Here is a 21,062-nt window from a genome sequence, read left to right as displayed (position 1 = left end):
GTACATTTTAATCCTATTACTGATTTGACTGGAAGATATTTAATTGTTACTGGTTTATTATGTGGTCAAAAGGTAGCTTTGGGTCTGCACCTAATTCAGACAGTTCTGATTTTTTTAAGAAGCTTTTTTCTGAGCTACTGAATCTAAATGAATATTTGATCATGGGCGGTGACTTCAATTGCTGTCTGAATCTGGCGATTGACAGGTCATCAACCAATCCGGCACCTCCTAATAAAGTGGCAACCTGTATTAATTCTTTTCTACTAGAATATGACCTGGTCGATATCTGGAGATATAAACACCCTAATGACAAAGATTTTTCTTTTTTTTCACATGTTCATCATAAATACTCAAGAATTGATTACTTTTTTCAAGACACACGCTTGCTACACTCAGTTGTTGAGTATGCATATGATGTCATTGCATTGTCGGATCATGCGCCTCTGAAATTAACCCAAGCTCTCTGATAGTTATTTTGAAAATGCCACAGGGGAGATTGAATTCCGTATTGTTACAGGATCCAGCCTTTGTTAGTTTTATTAAGGAGCAAATTCCTATATTTTTTGAACTTAATACAATTGAAGGAATGCCAAATTTGGTTATATGGGACACAATGAAATCTTAGGGGCCAGGTAATTTCACATTCAGCAGCTTTAAGAAAGAAAACTAAAATGGAACTGTTAATGCTTACTAATAAAATTAGAGAGATAAAGTGTATTCAGTAAAATCTTCTGAAGATCTATATAAGGAAAGGGTTGACTTCAAACACAATATGATTTGCTTCTGACCTTTCCCATCGAACAGCAAATTTTAAAATCTAAAAGTTTATTTTATATACATGGAGATATACTTTTGGCTGGTCAGTTAAAGGCAAACATAGTCAGAAGACAGATTTTGAAAATATGTAGACCAGATAGAACATAGAACAAAAAATAGTACAGCACATTACAGGCCCTTCGGCCCACAATGTTGTGCTGACCTTCAAACTCTGCCTCACATATAACCCCCACCTTAAATTCCTCCATATACCTGTCTAGTAGTCTCTTAAACTTCTCTAGTGTGTCTGCCTCCACCACACTAGAGAAGTGCATTCCACGCACCAACCACTCTCTGAGTGAAAAACCTTCTTCTAATATCCCCCTTGAACTTCCCTCCCCTAACTTAAAGCCATGTCCTCTTGTACTGAGCAGTGGTGCCCTGGGGAAGAAGTGCTGGCTGTCCACTCTGTCTATTCCTCTTAATATCTTGTACGCCTCTCTCATGTCTCCTCTCATGTCTCCTCTCATCCTCCTTCTCTCCAAAGAGTAAAGCTTTAGCTCCCTTAATCTCTGATTATAATCCATACTCTCTAAACCAGGCAGCATCCTGGTAAATCTCCTCTGTACCCTTTCCAATGCTTCCACATCCTTCCTATAGTGAGGCGACCAGAGCTGGACACTGTACTCCAAGTGTGGCCTAACTAGAGTTTTATTGAGCTGCATCATTACATCGCGTCTCTTAAAGTCTATCCCTTGATTTATGAGAGCTAACACTCCATAAGCTTTCTTAACTACCCTATCTACCTGTGAGGCAACTTTCAGGGATCTGTGGACATGTACCCCCAGATCCCTCTGCTCCTCCACACTACCAAGTATCCTGCCATTTACTTTGTACTCTGCCTTGGAGTTTGTCCTTCCAAAGTGTACCACCTCACACTTCTCCAGGTTGAACTCCATCTGCCACTGCTCAGCCCACTTCTGCATCCTATCAATGTCTCTCTGCAATCTTCAACAATCCTCTACACTACCTACAACACCACCAACCTTTGTGACATCTGCAAACTTGCCAACCCACCCTTCTACCCCCACATCCAGGTTGTTAATAAAAATCACAAAAAGTATAGGTCCCAGAACAAATCCTTGTGGGACACCACTAGTCACAACCCTCCAATCTGAATGTACTCCCTCCACCACAACCCTCTGCCTTCTGCTGGCAAGCCAATTCTGAATCCACCTGGCCAAACTTCCCTGGATCCCATGCCTTCTGACTTTCTGAATAAGCCTGCCATGTGGAACTGAATTGAAACGTTAGACCCTTATGAAATTAATAAGATATTTATGTTTCTAATCCAATCTTTATAAATCTCAATTCTCTGGTAATACTTTTATTATGAACAGATTCTTGCAAAAACGAAATACACCTGAAAATTTTGACTCAAGATATTAATATACTAGATGCACCTATTAAACAAGAGGAAATAGCTAAAGCTGTATCCTCTATGCAATTAGGGAAAGCTCCGACACCAGATGGATATACAGTGAAATTTTATAAGACCTTCAATGAAATGCTTACACCACATCTTTGTCAAACTTTCACTGATTCTATACCCTCTGGGAATCTTCTAAAAACTTTTTATGATGCAATAATTTCATTGATTCCTAAAAAAGGAAAAGATTTATCGGAATGTGCATCCTATAGACCTATCTCTTTACTGAATGTGGATTTTAAAATTCTCTCTAAGATTTTAGCCTACTTGAGAATATTTTGCCTACTGTTATCTCAAATGATCAAACTAGATTTATTAAAAATAGGTATTCGCATTTTAATATTTGAAGATTGTTAAATATCATCTATTCCCCCTCAGTTAAAGAATCTGAATGTATTTTGTCTCTGGATGCAGAGAAAGCTTTTGACAGGGTGGAATGGCCTTATTTGCTTCAGGTTTTGAAGAGGTTTAGTTTCAGTCCGGGATTTATTTCCTGGATCAAACTGATTTATCAAGCCCCAGTGGCAGCAGTTATAACTAATAATCAAAAGTCTCCTTATTTTAGATTATATAGAGGAACCTGTCAGGGTTGTCCTCTCAGTCCTTTATTATTTAATTTGGTTTTAGAACCACTTGTTCTTGCTCTTAGGGATTCTAATTCTATACAGGGTATTAAGAGAGGGGATAAACTACATAAGGTTTCATTATATGCAGATGATTTATTAGTTTATATTTCAGACCCTAGGGAATCTATTCCCTTTATGTTATTTATATTTACTGAATTTAGTATTTTTTCTGGATATAAACTAAACTTACATGAATGTGAATTATTTCCTATTAATAATTACTCTGATTATTATGATCAAATACCTTTTAATATTGCTAAAAATTATTTTATTTATCTTGGTATTAATATTCTTGATTTGATTACTGAATGAAGCATTGGAGTCTTCAGAGAATTTTAACACAGTTTCAAAAATCACATAAAAGCATCTCAGGCAATTTCCTTTTAAGAGCCATCTGACTTCTGTGTACAACAGCAAGCAATGAAACTGTTTATCATTCTCAATGCAAAGCTCTCAAAATAGTTGAAAACTGAGACTATGCAACTTGACTTTATTTACTGCTGTTATAACAGTATTTAATTATTTGTGCATAGGTAGGTTTTTATCTGAGAAGATGTTGTCTGGCATTACACAGAGAATGATAAATGAGTTAGGTACAGCTTTTTTAAAGAAAGTAAAAACCCTATGGAGGCAATCTGTCATTGATGGTGTCTCATTTTGCACAAGCAAGAATAGAAACATAGAAAACCTACAGCACAATACCTGTGGCTATCAAACTTAACAACTCCTCCCTCGGAGTGTCAGACACCCTGAGCCAATAGGCTGGTCTTGGACTTATTTCCACTTGGCATGATTAACTTATTATTATTTAATTATTTATGGTTTTATATTGCTATATTTCTCCACTATTCTTAGTTGGTGCGGCAGTAACAAAACCCGACTTCCCCTCAGGATCAATAAAGTATGTTTGTCTGTCAGTCTGTCTGTCTGCCTGTCTGTCTTCAGGCCCACAAAGTTGTGCCAAACATGCCCCTACCTTAGAAATTACTAGGCTTACCCGTAGCCCTCTAATTTTCTAAGCTCCATGTACCTATCCAAAAGTCCCTTAAAAGACTCTATCATATCCGCCTCCACCACCATTGCAGGCAGCCCATTCCATGCACTCGCCACTCTCTGAGTAAAAAGACATACCCCTGACATCTCCTCTGTACCTATTCCCCAGCATCTTAAACCTTTGTCCTCATGTGGCACTCATTTCAGCCCTCGGAAAAAGCCTCTGACTATCCACACAATCAATGCCTCTCATCATCTTATACATCTCTATTAGGTCACCTTTCACCCTCCATTGCTCCAAGGAGAAAAGGCCGAGTTCACTCAACCTATTTCATAAAGCATGCTCCCCAATCCAGGCAACATCCTTGTAAATCTCCTCTGAACCCTTTCTATGGCTTCCACATCCTTTCTGTAGTGAGGCAACCAGATCTGAGCACAGTACTCCAAGTGAGTTCTGAGCAGGGTCCTATATAGCTGCAACATTACTTCTCAGCTCCTAAATTTAATTCCACGATTGATGTAGACCAACAAATGATGTACGCCTTCTTAGCCACAGAGTCAACCTGTGCAGCTGCTTTGAGCATCCTATGGACTCGGACCCCAAGATCCCTCTGATCCTTCACACTGCCAAGAGACTTACAATTTATAGTATATTCTGCCATCATATTTGACCTTAAAAAAATGAACGACTTCCCACTTGAACTCCATCTGCCACTTCTCAGCCCAGTTTTGCATCCTATCAATGTCCTGCTGTAACCTCAGACAGCCCTCCACACTATCCACAACACCTCGAACCTTAGTGTCATCAGCAAACTTACTAACCCATCCCTCCACTTCCTCATCCAGGTCAATTATAAAAATCACGAAGAGTAAGGGTCCCAGAACAGATCCCTGAGGCCAACCTCCATGCAGAATATGACCCGTCTACAACCACTCTTTACCTTCTGTGGGCAAGCCAGTTAAGGATCCACAAAGCAATGTCCCCTTGAATCCCATGCCTCCTTACCTTCTCAATAAGCCTTATCAAATGCCTTGCTGAAATCCATATACACTACTTCTACTACTCTTCCTTCATCAATGTGTTTAGATGCATCTTTAAAAAATTCAGTCAGGCTCAGAAGGCACAACCAGCCCTTGACAAAGCCATGCTGACTACTCCTAATCAATACCTCTCCAATCTAACTTGTCTGTTCCTCTCTCTTCCAATGCTATTGTACAGGAGGCAGAATTATATCAATATCTCCAAAATGCTCTCCCACTGAGAGATCAGACACCTGACCAGGTTCATTTCCAAGTACCAAATCAAGTACAGCCTCTCCTCTTATAGGGTTATCTGCATATTGTGTCAAGAAACCTTCCTGAACATACCTAACAAACTCTACCCCACCTAAACCCCTTGCTGTAGGGAGATGCCAATTGATATTTGGGAAATTAAAATCTCCCATCATGACAACTCTTATTATTACACCTTTCCAGGATCTGTTTCCCTATCTACTCCTTGATATCTCTGTTACTGTTTGGTGGCCTATAAAAAACACCCAGTAAAGTTATTGACCCCTTCCTGTTCCTAATCTCCACCCACAGAGATTCCATAGACAATCCATCCATGGCGTCCACCTTTTCTGCACCCGTCACACTATTTCTGATCACGCCCCCACCTCTTTTGCCTCCTTCCTGTCCTTTCTGAAACATCTAAAACCCGGCTCTTGAAGTAACCATCTCTGTCCCTGAGCCATCCCAGTCTCTGTAATGGCCACCCCATTATACTTTCAAGTGCTGATCCATGCTCTAAGCTCATCCACTTTGTTCACAACACCCCTTGCGTTAAAATAGACGCATCTCAAACCTTCGGTCTGAGCGTGTCCCTTCTCTATCACCTGCCTATTCTCCCTCGCACACTGTCTCCTAGCTTTCTCTATTTGTGAACCAGCTGCCTCTTCCTCAGTCTCTTCAGTTTGGTTCCCATCCCCCAACAATTCTAGTTTAAACTCTCCCCGGTAGCCTTAGAAAATCTCCCCACTGGGATATTGCTCCCCTGGGATTCAAGTGCAACCCATCCTTTTTGTACAGGTCACACCTGCCCCAAAGAAGGTCCCAATGATCCAGAAATCTGAATCCCTGCCCCCTGCTCCAATCCCTCAGCCGCACAATTATCCTCCACCTCATTCTATTCTTATTCTCACTGTCATGTGGCAGAGACAGTAATCCCGAGATTACTACCTTTGCGGTCCTGTTTACCAATATGTACCTCTGGCTGTTCTCCCTCCCACTGCAGGATATCGTGGACACGATCTGAAACATCCCGGACCCTGGCATCTGGGAGGCAAACTACCATTGGAGTTTCTTTCCTGCATCCAGAGAATCACCTGTCTGACTATAGAGTCCCCTATCACTACTGCCTTCCTCTTCCTTTCCCTACCCTTCTGAGCCCCAGAGCCAGACTCTGTGCTAGAGGCACGGCCACTGTCACTTCCCCCAGATAGGCTGTGCTCAAACAGGAATTATATTGTCAAGGGGTAAAGCCACTGGGGTACTCTCTAGTACCTGACTCTTCCTCTTCCCCCTCCTGACTGTGACTCACTTGTTTGTCCCCCATGGCCTCGGTGTGACCACCTGCCCATAATTCCTCTCTATCACCTCCTCACTCTCCCTGACCAGGAGAAGCTCATCAAGCTGCATCTCTAGTTCTTGGTAGTAACTTGGTCCCTTAGGAGCTGCAGCTCGACACACCGGGTACACCTATGGCTGTCCGGGAGGCTGGGAGACTCCAGGGCATCCCTCATCTGACACTGAGCACAGAACACTGGCCTCACACACATACTTGCTCCTTTCTGCAATTAACACAGGTAAAACCTATCTCGCCTCGTCCCGTTACTGCCTAAGCCCGTTGAGCCAAAGCCCTATCACTCTGCTGCCTCTCATTTTGCTGCCTGTTCCAAACACTGACCACTGGATATGGCAGTCTTCTTTTTAAACATTTCGTGCTCTACTGGCTGATGTTATGCACCTGCGCAGTCTTGCCTCTCTTTCACCCTGTGTAGTAAAAACTGCCTTCACTCCTGAAATCAGCCGTTCACTTGCAGCCTTCTTGCTCCAAATCAAAAAACTGTTGAAGATTCCTTACCTTTTTAAACCTTTCGCACTCTGCTGGGTGATGACACGTGCCTGCGCAATCTTGTATCTCTTTTAACCCATGTAGTAAAAACTGCCTTCGCTCCTGAAATCAACCATTCACTCGCAGCCTTCTTGCTCCAAATCAAAAACCATTGAAGATTCCTTGCCTTTTTAAACTTTTTGTGCTGTAGTGGCTGATGACATGCACTCGCAGCCTCCTTGCTCCGAAGAATGTGCTGATAAGAATGCTGGTGACAGAAATGTCCTCTTTGAAAAAATTGCTCAACAACCCCAAATATTGATTTCACCTTCATATCTGCTCTAGTCACCTTGCAAATAACAACTCTTGAACCATGCTTTCATCTTTTATGAAATGAAGAAGAAAAGATTTGTTACCCTACAAAGTTGATTGATAAAACTGCGGAGCAAATTCTGTTGTTGCACAATGTGTCTCAGACATTTCATCTATTCATCTTTGAACAGAGCTGTCACTGAACAGAATTGTTCAAATTATTTGGTTTGGTGATTTATGCAAAACCGTACTCAGAATATCCCCTTTTGCTGGAAGAATCTGTTCTTATTCCATTGTATGGAGCTTTCCAGATTTAGTAATGGACAATGAAATGTTGTATTAAGCATGGAAACCATCACTGTTTTGTGTGAAGTGCTGGCAAACATAGTTTGAAATGTTTTCCATTTCTTGCAAGTTTTCACGAAGTGACTGAAAATAAGCCAAGTTCTTGTTTGCTTTATCAAAATGTATTCTCAAAATGTTCAAGGAATGGATAGTTTCATTGCCTCATTTGAAAAAAGCTTTTTTACACAATATTGGCTGCTGTTGGTTGCTTGATGCTGGATTAAATCCATTTTCCAGATACTCCACTCTATACCATTAACACTTATTTTTCATTTGTTCTGCTTCTGCCATTTTCATTATGGATTCACGTCCACGGTCAATCTCCTGTTGTTTAAGTTCAACCTCCTGTGCTGCGATCAAAAAAGGGGAAAGTTATGATGTCATCATAGTTCAGGAAAAAAATGACTCTACCTGAAAGTCCATAAAGTGGAGGTAGCAATACCTCAGTTAGGCTGTGGCCTAGAGAAATGCTATCAAGATCGTTCAAAAGGACAGATTCTGAACTTAACCCCATTGAACGTCATTCCCTAATTCACATGAATTGCGTCACTGCATGATTAGAGTATAGGAATTGTCCTATCTAAAACTGTACTACAGTAGTGAACGGCAATAATGTGTGGCATGATTTCTTTGGTCCAAATTTCTCACGATATGCCAAATATAGAAGAGTCACATTCCTTTCCAACAGCTGTCATGCTGTTCAAGCAAACTCAAAGACAGTGGGTTAGCAAGAGATGGGGTGATTAAGTGATCATTATAATTGATTATGAGTATAAAATACTTATAATAAGTATTTAATTTCTTAAATTAAGTCTGTAATCCCTCAGCTGCTCTCCTAGCTTACCGAGTGCCACTCCACCATCCCCGGAGATGGGGTGGGGCAATATCGCCCACTTTGAGAACCACTAGCGTAGACCACCTTAGAGGCTGCATTTTGTGAATAGCATGTTGTAAAAGATGCACATCCTAGAGTCATAGAAAAGTATAGTACAGAAGCAAGCCATTTGACCTATCTCATCCGTGCCAAACCATTTAAACTGCCTACTCCTATTAACTTGCACCAGGCCCACAGCCCTCCATACCCTGACCACCCATGTACCTATCGAAACTTCTCTTAAGCTTTGAAATTGAGCTCACTTGCACCACCTGTGCTGGCAGCTTGTTCTACACTCTTACAACCCTCATAGTGAAGAAGTTTCCCCTTGTGTTCCCCTTAAACATTTAACTTTTCACCTTTCACCCTTAACCCATGACCTCTGGTTGTAGTCCCACCCAACCTTAGTGAAAACAGCCAGTTTGTATTTACCTTATCTAAACTCCTCATAATTTTGTATACCTCGATCAAATCCCCTCTCAATCTTCTACATTCCAAGGAATAAAGACCTAACCTATTCAATCTTTCTTTATAACTCAGGGCCTACAGACCCAGCAACATCCTTGTAATTTTTCTCTGTACTCTTTCAACCTTATTTACATCTTTCCTGTAGGTAGGTGATCAAAACTGCACACCATGCTTTAAATTAGGCCTTATTGATAATCTTATACAACTTCAACATAACATGCCCTGTATTTTGATTATGAAAGCCAATGTGTCAAAAGCTTTCTTCATAACCCTGTCTCCCTGTGATGCCACTTTCAATGGATTATGGACCTTTATTCCCATATCTCCTGTTCAACCGCACTCCACGGAGCTTGAGAATCAGTATCCAGTCTATTATCACAGACAGACAGACATACTTTATTGATCCCGAGGGAAATTGGGTTTCGTTACATTCGCACCAACTAAGAATAGTGTAGAAATATAGCAATATAAAACCATAAATAATTAAATAATAATAAGTAAATAATGTCAAGTGGAAATTAGTCCAGGACCAGCCTATTGGCTCAGGGTGTCTGACACTCTGAAGGAGGAGTTGTAAAGTTTGATGGCCACAGGCAGGAATGACTTCCTATGACGCTCAGTGTTGCATCTCGGTGGAATCTCACTGCATCTCACTGATCTGTATAGTGGTGGTACAGTGAAAGGCGTAAAATTGCCATAAATTACAAATATATGTAAATAGTGCAAAAAAATGAATTAATGAGGCATTGTTCAGAAATATGATGGCAGAGGAGAAGAAGCTGTTCCTGAACTATGGACTGTTGGTTTTCAGGCTCCTGTACCTCCTCCTTGATGGTAGTAATGAGAAGAGGGTATGTCCTGGGTGGTGAGGGTCCTGATTGATAGATGCCATCCTTCTAAATCTCCATTTCTTAAAGTAGTCCTCGGTGGGGAGAATTGTGCCTGCGATGGAGCTGGTTGAATCTACAACCATCTGCAGTCTCTATGCTTTGGAACCTTTATACCAGGCTGTGATGCAGCCAATCAGGATTCTCTCCTCTATACATCTCTAGAAGTTTGTTTGAGAGGGAGGGAGAGGTGGGGAGGGTGGAACAGGGGACAGAAGGAAAACAAGAGACAAAGATAGAGCAGTTATTTGGATCGAACGCAGTTTGGTTCTGAATACTGACCAAGAAGGAGTTCCCTGGCATGCGGAGACTGGCCAAAGTTTGTGACATCAGCTGTGTCTCAGCCATACAAAGAGGGAGGAGGAAAGTCAAGATAGGGAATTCTATAGTTAGGAGGATGGACAGGGGATTTTGTTGATGCAGAAGTGATAGCAGATGATATATTGCCTCTCTGCTCCTGTGGTCAAGGATATCACTTCATAGATGTAGAACATCCTGGAAGTTGAGAAATGAACAAGCAGAAGTTATGGTCCACATCAGTATTGATGATACAAATAGAAGAGAGGATAAGATTTAGCAGAAGAGTTGCAAGAGTTCAGAAGAGTGACAAGACCTCAGTGCTGGTAATCTTGGATTATTGCTGGTGGCATATACCATTGAGTGGTGAGGTCGCATGAGAGTACATAGGTGGATAATTGGCATTGAAAGGGGGTCTTTAGAGTCCTGAGGCATTGTGATTAATTGTGGGGAAGGTGAGACCCATCAGGTCAGACAGGGAGCACTTCAACAGGGAAAATACACCTTATCTTTATAGGCAAGCATGCTGATGCTGATAGAAAAGGTTTAAGCAAGAACTAGGAAGTAGGAAACATAACAAAGATTCCGAATTAGAAAAACAGAATTGGAAATATAAGGAAGAAAATTAATTAGAGAATTTGGACACCATAAAAGGGTCAGACAGATCTTGGGTACTATTAGATTTTAGTTAGAATGAATTAGTACATATCAGCACTACAGATTTAATATAACCATATAACAATTACAGCATGGAAACAGGCCATCTCGGCCCTTCTAGTCCATGCCAAATGCTTACTCTCACCTAGTCCCACCGACCTGCACTCACCCCATAACCCTCCATTCCTTTCCTGTCCATATACCTATCCAATTTTACTTTAATTGACCTGGAGATTTATCCACTTTTATAATTTATATTATGTGCCAAACCATGTGAATTGCCAGGCAAGTTTCAACTTGTACTTTATCCTGGTACTGTGTTTTAATACCTGACCTTTGTTGAGTTCCAAGGTTGTTGCCACAGTTCTCCTCCTTGAGCGGCGACTCCCAACCTGGTTGTTTCCTCGCCTGGGAATTTGTGGAAAACAGTATGGACTTGGAGATAGCTGGTATATGCGGTGAGTTCAAAGGTCACTATTAGTCTTGAAGGATGTGCTCATAGAATTGAGCAGATTAAGACATATAACAAACATCAAAAGAACTGCATATGTTGGAAAAGTGAAGTGAAAACCTGAGGTTGATGGATGCTTGAAACACTCAGTAAGTCGGGCAACTTTCGTGGAGAGAGTGAAATGGTGTTAATATTTCAGGCCCAGAACTCTCTATCAGTTCTGATAAAGGATCCCAGACATGAGGTATTAACTGTTTCTCTTTCCAAGGATTTAGTTCAAGAAATATATTAACCAAACTGATTATGCCTTCCATTTAAAGCCATTTACAAGCCCTTCCCAGGTTTACAATAGCTAATTTTAGTATAACCATACATATGAGCAAGCTCCTGTAAAAAATATTATTAAACTCAAATGAGAACTAGACTTGTAAGAAAAAATGTAACCTCCCCACAGTATTCAAATACTATTGATCTTTAGGACAGGCTGCCAGTTTCACGGTGAGAGGCCACTTAGGATATCAGGGTTCAGAGTTCAATTCTGACATCATCTGTAAAGAGTCTGTACATCCTCCCTGTGAGTTTTCTCCATGTGCTTCCTCCTATGGTCCAAAGACATACTGGTTGTTAAGTTAACTGGTGATTGTAAATTTTCTCTTGATTCGGCCAGCATTGAATTGGGGTTCCTGTGGTGATGTACTGTATCTCTAAATAAATAAAATAAAACTGCATTTAAAAATAGCTTCTACTGATACTTCAAACACACTGAAACTAGCCAATTGATGTGGGATAGTTTGTTTCTGTACCATTGCAACCATGCAGGGAAAGACAATAAATAAACATTGATGTTAATTGGCCTTCATTAATACCATTCATTACAGCACCATTAACATATAATTACCATATCAAGTGATATTATGTATTTTCCAACTTGTGGACACCAGTAAAGATAGAACCCATTTTTAACCCAGTGAAAGACTGTGCAAATCTGAGACTTACTGATCTTAGGGCTTAGACACCAATATCATTGAAGAGGGATCATAGAGTCAAAGACACCATGTTGACCTCAGTGCCCACCCAGCTAGTCCCAATTTCCTGCATTAGTAGTCCCCTCTCAGTTCCACCCACCATGTACCCACCCAAGTGCTGCTTAAAGAATAATATTGTACCTGGCTTAATCACTCTCTCTAGCATTCATTCCATATGCACACCACCCTCCATGTGAAAAAGTTGCCATTCAGGTCCCTTTTAAATCTTATCCCTCTCACCCTAAATCTGTGCCCCTCTAGTTCCGATCTCCCCTAACCTGAGGAAAAGACTATTACTATCCACCTTATCTATGCCCCTCTTCATTGTAAACATTTCTATAAAGTCACCCCTCATTCTCCTATGTTTAAAGGAATAAATTCCCAGCCTGGCTCATCTCTCCCTATAATTCAGTTCCTCTAGACCTGGCAACATCTTGTAATTTTTTTCTGTACTATTTATAGTTTAGCTACGTCTTTCCTACTACAGGGTAACCAAAACCGTACACAGTACTCCAAATGCAGCCTCACCAATGACTTATATAAATGCAACATCATGTCCCAGCTCCTACACTCAGTGCCTGATGGATGAATGCCAATGTAGTAAGTACCTTTTTCATGACCCTGTCTAACTGTGATGCACTTTTGATAAAATATCCACTTGTACTCATAGGTCCCTGTGTTCCATTACACACCCCAGTACCCTACCATTCATAGCATGTCTTCAGGCATTTGACTTTCCAAAGAACCTCGCACATGTGTGTATTAGAATTCACTTGCTACCCCTCCAACCACTTCCCTAACTGATCAGGATCCATTTATAATCTACAAAAACCTTCTTCGCTATCATTAGCACTTTTGTCATCTATAAACTTATTGATCCAGCCTTATGCATTTGCATCAAAATCATCTCTATAAATAACAAATAACAAAAGTCCCAACACCATTTTCTACACCACATCACGAGTCACCAGCCTTCATTCTGAGAAACAGCCATCAACCAATATCATCTCCTTCTCAACTCAGAGCCAACTTTGAATCCACCTAACTAGCCCTTCCTGGATTCCATGGACCTTCCAGAACAGCCTACCATGTGAGAACTTTGTTACCCTTCTTAAACAACTGAACAGGACCAGAATATCAAAATAAAGATGTAATGGTGAGACTTCATAAGGCACTGGTGAGGCCTCAATTGGAGTATTGTGAGCAGTTTTGGGCCTCTTATGTAAGAAAGGATGTGCTGACAGTGGAGAAATTCCAAAAGAAAATCACAAAAAATGATTCTGGGAATAAAAGGGTTAATGTATGAAGAGCATTTGATGTCTCTGGGCCTGTACTCACTGGAATTTAGAAGAATGAGGGGGAATATCATTGAAACCTATCGAACGTTGAAAAAAGGCCTCGGTAGAGTGAATGTCTGGGCCTCTGTACCTCTTTCTGCAAACGGATCCTCAACTTCCTAACCGAAGACCACAATTTGTGTGGATTGGTGATATCTCCTTCTCATTGACAATCAACACTGGTGCACCTCAGGGGTGTTGGCTTAACCCACTGCTCTACTCTCTCCCATACCCATGACTGTGTAACTAGGCATAGCTCAAATACCATATATAAATTTGCTGATGATTCAACTATTGTTGGAAGAATCTCAGATAGAATGAGATATACCAACTAGTGAAGTGGAGTTGCAGCAACAGCCTTGCACTCAGTGTCAGTAAGATGAAAGAGCTGATTGTGGAATTCCGGAAGGGTAAGACAAAGCGACATATACCAGTTTTCCAAGAGGCATCAGAAGTGGAGAGAGTGAGCAGTTTCAAGTTCCTGGGTGTCAAGATCTCTGAGGACCTAACCTGGTCCCAACATATCGATGCAGCTATAAAGAAGGCAAGACAGCAACTATACCTTCAATAGGAGTTTGTAGAAATTTTGAATGTCAATGAAAACACTCAAATACTTCTATAGATGTACCGTGGAGAGCATTCTGACAGGCTGCATCACCGTCTCATATGGGAAGGAGTGGGGGGGGGGGGGCTACTGCACAGAAACTAAAGAATCTGCTGAGGGTCATATATTTAGTCGGTTCCATCTTAGGTACTAGCCTGCATAATACCCAAGACATCTTCAAGGAGCGGTATCTCAGAAAGGCAGTGTCCATTATTAAGGACCTCCAGCACCCAAGACATTCCCTTATCTCATTGTTACCATCAGGTAGGAGGTACAGAAGCCTGAAGGCACACACTCAGCGATTCAGGAACAGTTTCTTCCCCCCTGCCATTTGATTCCTAAATGGACATTAAACCCATGAACACTACTTCACTTTTTAATATGTATTATTTCTGTTTTGCATGATTTTTAATCTATTTAATATATACAGTATATATTGTAATTGATTTACCAATTTTATTTTTACTTTTTTTCTTCTGTATTATGTATTGCATTGAACTGCTGGTGCTAAGTTAACAAATTTCATGACACGTGCCAGTGATAATAAACTTGATTATGATTCTGAACGTTTCCTATCGTGGGGGAGCCTAGGACCAGAGGGCACAACCTCAGAATAGAAGGATGTCCATTTAAAATGATGAGGAAGAACTTCTTTAGCCAGAGAGTGGTGAATCTGTGGAATTCATTGGCACAGGTGTCTGTGGAGGCCATGTCATTGGGTGTATTTAAGGTGGAGGTTGATAGGTTCTTGATTAGTCAAAGCATCAGAGGTTACTGGAAGAAGGCAGGAGAATGGGGTTCAGAGGAAGATGGATCAGCCATGATCAAATGGAAGAGCAGACTCAATGTGCCAAATGGCCTAGGTTTTAAGATCTCAATATTAACCACCTTCCAGTCTTTGGGAATTTCACCAGTGGCTAACAATGAAGCAAGGGTCTCTGCAATACTCTCTCTCACTTCCCAAAAAGTCTCACGATACATTCAGTCAGGCCCTGGACCTTGAAATCCCTTTACATCATGTACACAATACACCCCCTCCCAAATGGGAAACATCTGATTGCACTTCCCCAACATTGAAGCTTAAAGACAAAGTTGGTCTTTTGTTCCACTCTGACAAGGATAAGGTACACTTATGTATTGAAGATATAAAGCAGTTGGATAAAGCATAAAACTCTTTTTTAGGGCCAGGGCATATTTTACTGTTCCTCACTTCCCTGTGCTTCAGAATAAAAACTGTGGTTGCTGGAAATCGGAACCAAAAACAAAAAATGCTGGAAACACTTATCGGATCAGGCAGGATCTGTAGAAGCAGAAGCAGTTAATGTTTCAGATGGGACAAATAGCCAGAAGCATTGATTCAATTTTTCATTCTATGGATGAAATAGCTTATAGAGCCATTGCCTCACAGAGCCAGAGACTCAGATTTAATTGTACGTTATCTGTGCTAAGTTTTCACGTACTGCCCATTCCTGGATAGGCTTCCTCCCACTTTCCAAATACATGGTGTTGGTATGTTGCTGCTAGTCAGTAAGAGAGGGGTAGAAGAATCTGGTGGGAGTTGATGGGGGTGTGAGGAGAATACAAAATGCAATTAGTGCAGGACTCCTATAAATGTGTGTTTGATGTCAGTATTTTACTCATCTCCATGTGTTTCAAGAAAGAACCTCACCTTTGATGAATATTATCACCTGGTTGTCTAAGCACCAGCCCCAGCTGTCAGTTGCCCCAATGCTCTCAGATGTTAAGGTCCCTCACAGGGAAACCGCTGCAAATTCCAACCCCCTCCTTCCCTTTTGCGTGGCTACTGACAGCCATGTCAGTTAATTATTGTCTGATTTACGCTGCATTTGATCATTTTATAGTTCCACAGAACTTTCATTGATGAACCAAGTTATGAAAGGGTACAATGGATCAGAGGTCAAGGATATTGGCAAGTTTTTAGCCTTGTGGAGGAGTAGCAGAATCTTGGGGTCCACATCTACAGATCACTCAAAGTTGCAGAGCAAATTGATCGGGTGGTTAAGAATGCTTCTGGTGTGTTGACCTTCATTAGTTGGGGGACTGAGTTCAAGAGCTGCAAGGTACTGTTGTAGCTCTATCAAATTCCATTGAGATCACTCTTGAAGTATTGTGTTCAGCTTCGGTCACTTCAATTTAGAAAGGATGTGGAACCTTTAGAGAGGATGTAGAGAAGATTTACTGGGATTAGACAGCATGTCTTATGAGGAGAGGTTGATTGAGATAGGGCTTTATTCTTTGGAGTGAAGGAGGGTGAGAGGTGACTTGATAGAGATGTTTAAGATAACAGAAAGCATAGACAGAGTAGACAGCCAGCACCTTTTTTCCCTGGGCTGAAATGACTAATACAAGAGGGCATCATTTTAAAGTGATTGGAGAAAAGTATTGGCAGACTGTCAAAGGTAGGATTTTTACACAGGGAGTTGTAAGTGCATGGAACCCACTGTCAGGAATGTGGTAGGGGCAGATACGATAAGAAGATTTAAGAGACCCTTAGATACACACATGGATGAAAAAAATGGAGGGCTATTTAGGAGGAAAGCATTAGATTAATCTTGCAGTAAGTTAAAATGTCAGCACAACGGCCAAAGGGCTGTACTGTTCCATGTTAGACCATAAGAGATAGGAGCAGAATTAACCATTCTGGCCATCAAGTCTGCTCTGCCATTCAGTCAGGACTGATCCACTTTCCATCTCAACACCATTCTCCCGGCTTCTTCCTGTAACCTTTCATGCCCTGACTAATCAATAACCTATCAATATCTACCTTAAATACACCCAATGGCCTAGCCTCCACAGCCACCTGTGGCAACGCACTCTCTGACTAATGAAATTCTTCCTCATCTCTATTAGAAAAATAGACACCCCTCTTTTCTGAGGCTGCACCCTCTGGTCCTAGACTTCCTCACCATAGGAAACATCCACTCTATCTAGGCCTTTCAAAATTCAGTAGGTTTTAATGAGATTCCCCCCACATTTCTTCTTATCTCCAGTGAGTACTCCTAGTATATTAACCTTTTCATTCCAGTTATCATTTTCATGAACCTCCTCTGAACCCTCTCCAATGTCAATACATCCTTTTTTAAATAAGAGGCAAAAACTGCTCCCAATACTCCAAGTGAAGACTCAGCAGTGTGTCAGCTTACATCCTTGATTTTATTTTCTAGTCCGTCAAAATGAATGCTAACATTGCATTTACTTTCCTCACCACTGATTTTTCCTGCATGTTAACTTTTAGAAAATGCTATACAGTGACTCTTAAGTCCCTTTGCACCTCAGATTTTTGAATTTTCTTCCGACTTAGAAAACTTTCATTTCTTCTACCAAAGTACGAGACCATACTCTTCACAACCCTGTATTTCATCTGTCACTTCTTTGCCCATTCTTCTAACCTGATAAATCCTCACAGCCTCTCATTGCTTCCTCAACATTTCCTGCCACTCCACTTATCTTCATATCATTCGCAAAATTGGCCTCAAATCCATTAATTCCATCATCTAAGTCATTGACATCTAAAATTAAAAAGAAGCACTCCGAACACTAACCCTTCTGGAACACCACTAGTCACTGGCAGCCTTTTATTCCCACACTGTGCTCCTTTTATTCCCACACTATGCCTCCTGCCATTCAGCCAATCCCCTGTCCATGCTAGTCATGTAATACCATTGGTTCTTATCTTGTTAATAAGCCTCATGTAAGGCATCTTATCAAAGGCCTTCTGAAAATCCAAGTACACAGCGTCCATTGACTCTCTTTTATCTATCTGGCTTATTATTTCCTCAAACAATTCCAACAGGCAATTGTAAGGCAATAATTTCCCTTAAAGAAACCATGCTGTCTTTGGCCTATTTTATTATATGCCTCCAAGTACTCTGAGACCTCATCCTTAACAACTGACTCCAATTATTTTCCTAACCACTGAGTTCAGGCTAACTGGCCTATAATTTCCTTTCCTCTGCTTCCCTCCCTTCTCAAAGAGTGGAGTGACATTTGCAATTTTCCAGTCCTCCAGATCCATACCAGAATCTAGTGATTCTTGAGAAATAAATACTAATACCTCCATGATCACTTCAGCTACCTCTTTCAGAAACCTGGTATCAACACCATCTGGTGTAACTTACTTACCTACTTCTGACCTTTCAGTTTCCCAAGCACCTTCTTCTTAATGATAACAATTGCAGTTACTTCAAGCTCCCTGGTACTCTTGAACTTCCGGCATACTGCCTGTGTCTTCCACAGTGAAGGTGGATGTAAAATACTCATTCAGATTGTCTGCCATTTCCTTGTCCCCATTACTACCTCCCCAGTGTCATTTTCCAGCAGTCTAATATCTACTCTCACCTCTCTTTTTCTCTTTATATATCTGAAAAAAAAAACTTTTGTTATGTTCTATGTTCTAAATCTGTGTTTAAGCTGCATGAAATGAACTAGATTTAGTGTTGTGGAAAGCCAGGCTAACATTGTGGTTGACTTTTGCAGGGTGGATAGCAGGAATGACAATGCTGTCTTGGAGATCCCATCTAACAGCAAGGCTGCGGAAACAAAGAGGCAGGATGAAAGGACAGAGAAAGAAGAAGCATTAGTCAAAAACAAAAACAAACAGAAGACTCGCCAGGGGTGGCACATGGTGAGGCAGAGAAGGATGGGCCAGAACACCAGCGATCTGTACAACGAGAGCTACAATGAGGCCGATCACATTTAACATTACTGGGATGTTTCATTTGCTTTTCTTTTAGTTGGTGGATTCATTGACAACTAAACTTTGGTGGTTGTGTGTCTGCAGAATATTTGGGTCAATCTTACCTCACTGGCTGAAGATAATTCTCATTTGGTTTAATTGTAAGTTTCTCAACAATTATGCTGTGGCTATGAATATCCCAACACTACCCACACAGTATCATTCATTAAGAGCGTCTGTCTCAATTGTATTATATATCCACCTATATGTTGTCCAATATGATCCTATGATTCTCATGTCCACAACAGTGCACAGGAACATTACTTCATTATGTCTGTTGACTGAAAAGGCTGGCAGCATTTTAGAAGTGCAAGCAACAAATGTAGATTTCTCTTCCATCTTCCTGTTAATAAAACTCTAACAATGGAAAAGATTTCTGTGTCCTAAGGTTGTGTTTTTGGAGGGCTGAGCAGGCAGCACATCCTGTCCAAATGTCAAACTGGAGGGACGAGGGAAAAATTGTGTAATTGGCGCTTCAGAGGACTCAGGCCTAGGGATCAGAGACGTTGTGCTCTACTGGGTGTGGCATAGCACAGTTGTAATGACTGAAGATTTAAAATGGGCTGAGGGGTTTGGACGATATACACATATATTGATCTGGTTGTGTTTTCACTAATCTAGATGTGCTTGTATATGTGAGGACTGGGCCTCAAAGCTAGAATATGCATAGTTTGCATCGTTGTATTTTTACTGATATTCTATATGGGTTTGTCAACATGTATATGCAAGGACTAGGCATCAAGCCAAGGTGTCGCAGGGAAGGTGGGTGTTGGGATTCCTGTTATTTGATTCTGGTCTTGTCTGTGCTTACTGTGTGACTGTTGGTAATGTGTCTTTGCACCTTGGCCCATGTAATAACACTATGTTGTTTGGCTGTATTCATGCACGGTTAAATGACAATTAAACCTGAATTGAACTGAATCCTTGATTTAAGGAGTTATCATTGTGGTTTACTTTATTTAAGAAGCACTAAAAGCCAACTGGAATGCCCACGTATGTAACATTTGCCTGAAATGAATGCTAATATCTCTTTAAGAGCTGTGTGCTGTAAAGTTGATTATGGTAGCCAAACCGAGTAAGGAACCAAAAGTGAATAGGGAGGGCATGCAACAGAGCAAGAGCAGAGAAGCAGGGTGTTTCAACGTGTATTGATGATGGACCCTCCACTTCATGGAGCAGGTCTATAGGTCTAGTGCCACTTCTAATGGGATCCTTCACGATCATCATCAAAGCTGTGGCACTGAAAATGGCTGAGAGGAGGAGGTGGAGACATGCCAAAACACACTGCCATCCATTGCAGATAGCTCTAAGCCCCAGTGGGCAGCAACAACATCAAGGTCAGAGAGTGAGATCTCTGTAATCAGAAGACACACTTCCATCATGGCTTCGATTTGTTCTCTGCTATGAGATTTTTGATACATTGGTGGGATTTATAAATCATAAAAAGCATGTCTGTGGGGAAAGATTAGTCCAATAAAATACACAACTTTCAGTCCTCATGGAAACAGGAGATAACAGTGAAAGCTGTGATTATGATCTGGTCTTTGTCGGGAATTAATCAGTAGGTGACAGGAATGTTGATGCCATTTTTTGGAAATATGATGGATGATTCACAATTTACATATAAAAATGAGTACAAAGGTGTCCAGTTTCTAAAGAACTGAATCTTTTTATTTCCATTGCAATACATTCTGGTGTGGCAACTATGCATGTTCCAAGTGTAAGGAGCACTGTGGCATTGACTAGAGTCCTATGGAATTCTGGAAACTCATTTCCCCAAGATATAATTTGGACCATTCAGGACTGAGACTGATAGATCAGCATTGGGAACAAGCAATAAGAGACAAGCATCCTTTGTAGGTAGAATGAGCTGAGCCATGATCTAGCAAAATGGGGCCAATGAGTCAAAATTATAAATGTCTTGGGAGAGCTTCATATAGTATAGAAACCATAGGCCTTCTGGCCAGTAAAGCAAGTGACAAACTATTCCCAGAGTGGTCTAACCAGAATTTTATAGAGCTGCAAAGAGCCTCAATGCTCTTGAACACAGTCCTCCAAAAATAACGGCCAATAGACCATGCACCTTGTTAA

General features: G+C 41.0%; 1 protein-coding gene across 1 annotated transcript in view; it reads left to right on the top strand.

The window, feature by feature from the left end:
* The window catches only part of LOC132380199 (transient receptor potential cation channel subfamily V member 6-like), an 81,701-nt gene extending 61,879 nt beyond the window's left edge, over positions 1-19,822 (top strand). The window contains exons 14-16 of the mRNA XM_059948886.1: positions 11,150-11,256; positions 12,762-12,874; positions 18,713-19,822. Of these exons, the coding sequence (XP_059804869.1) occupies positions 11,150-11,256; positions 12,762-12,874; positions 18,713-18,816 (324 nt within the window). The 3' untranslated portion in view covers positions 18,817-19,822. The remainder of the gene's footprint in view (positions 1-11,149; positions 11,257-12,761; positions 12,875-18,712) is intronic.
* Positions 19,823-21,062: the final 1,240 nt, after the last annotated feature.

This window comes from Hypanus sabinus, chromosome 23 (genome assembly GCF_030144855.1).
Source record: "Hypanus sabinus isolate sHypSab1 chromosome 23, sHypSab1.hap1, whole genome shotgun sequence".
Lineage (NCBI taxonomy): Eukaryota > Metazoa > Chordata > Chondrichthyes > Myliobatiformes > Dasyatidae > Hypanus > Hypanus sabinus.
The sequence above is the reverse complement of the archived record's forward strand: the minus strand, read 5'-3'. Positions and strand labels throughout refer to the sequence as shown.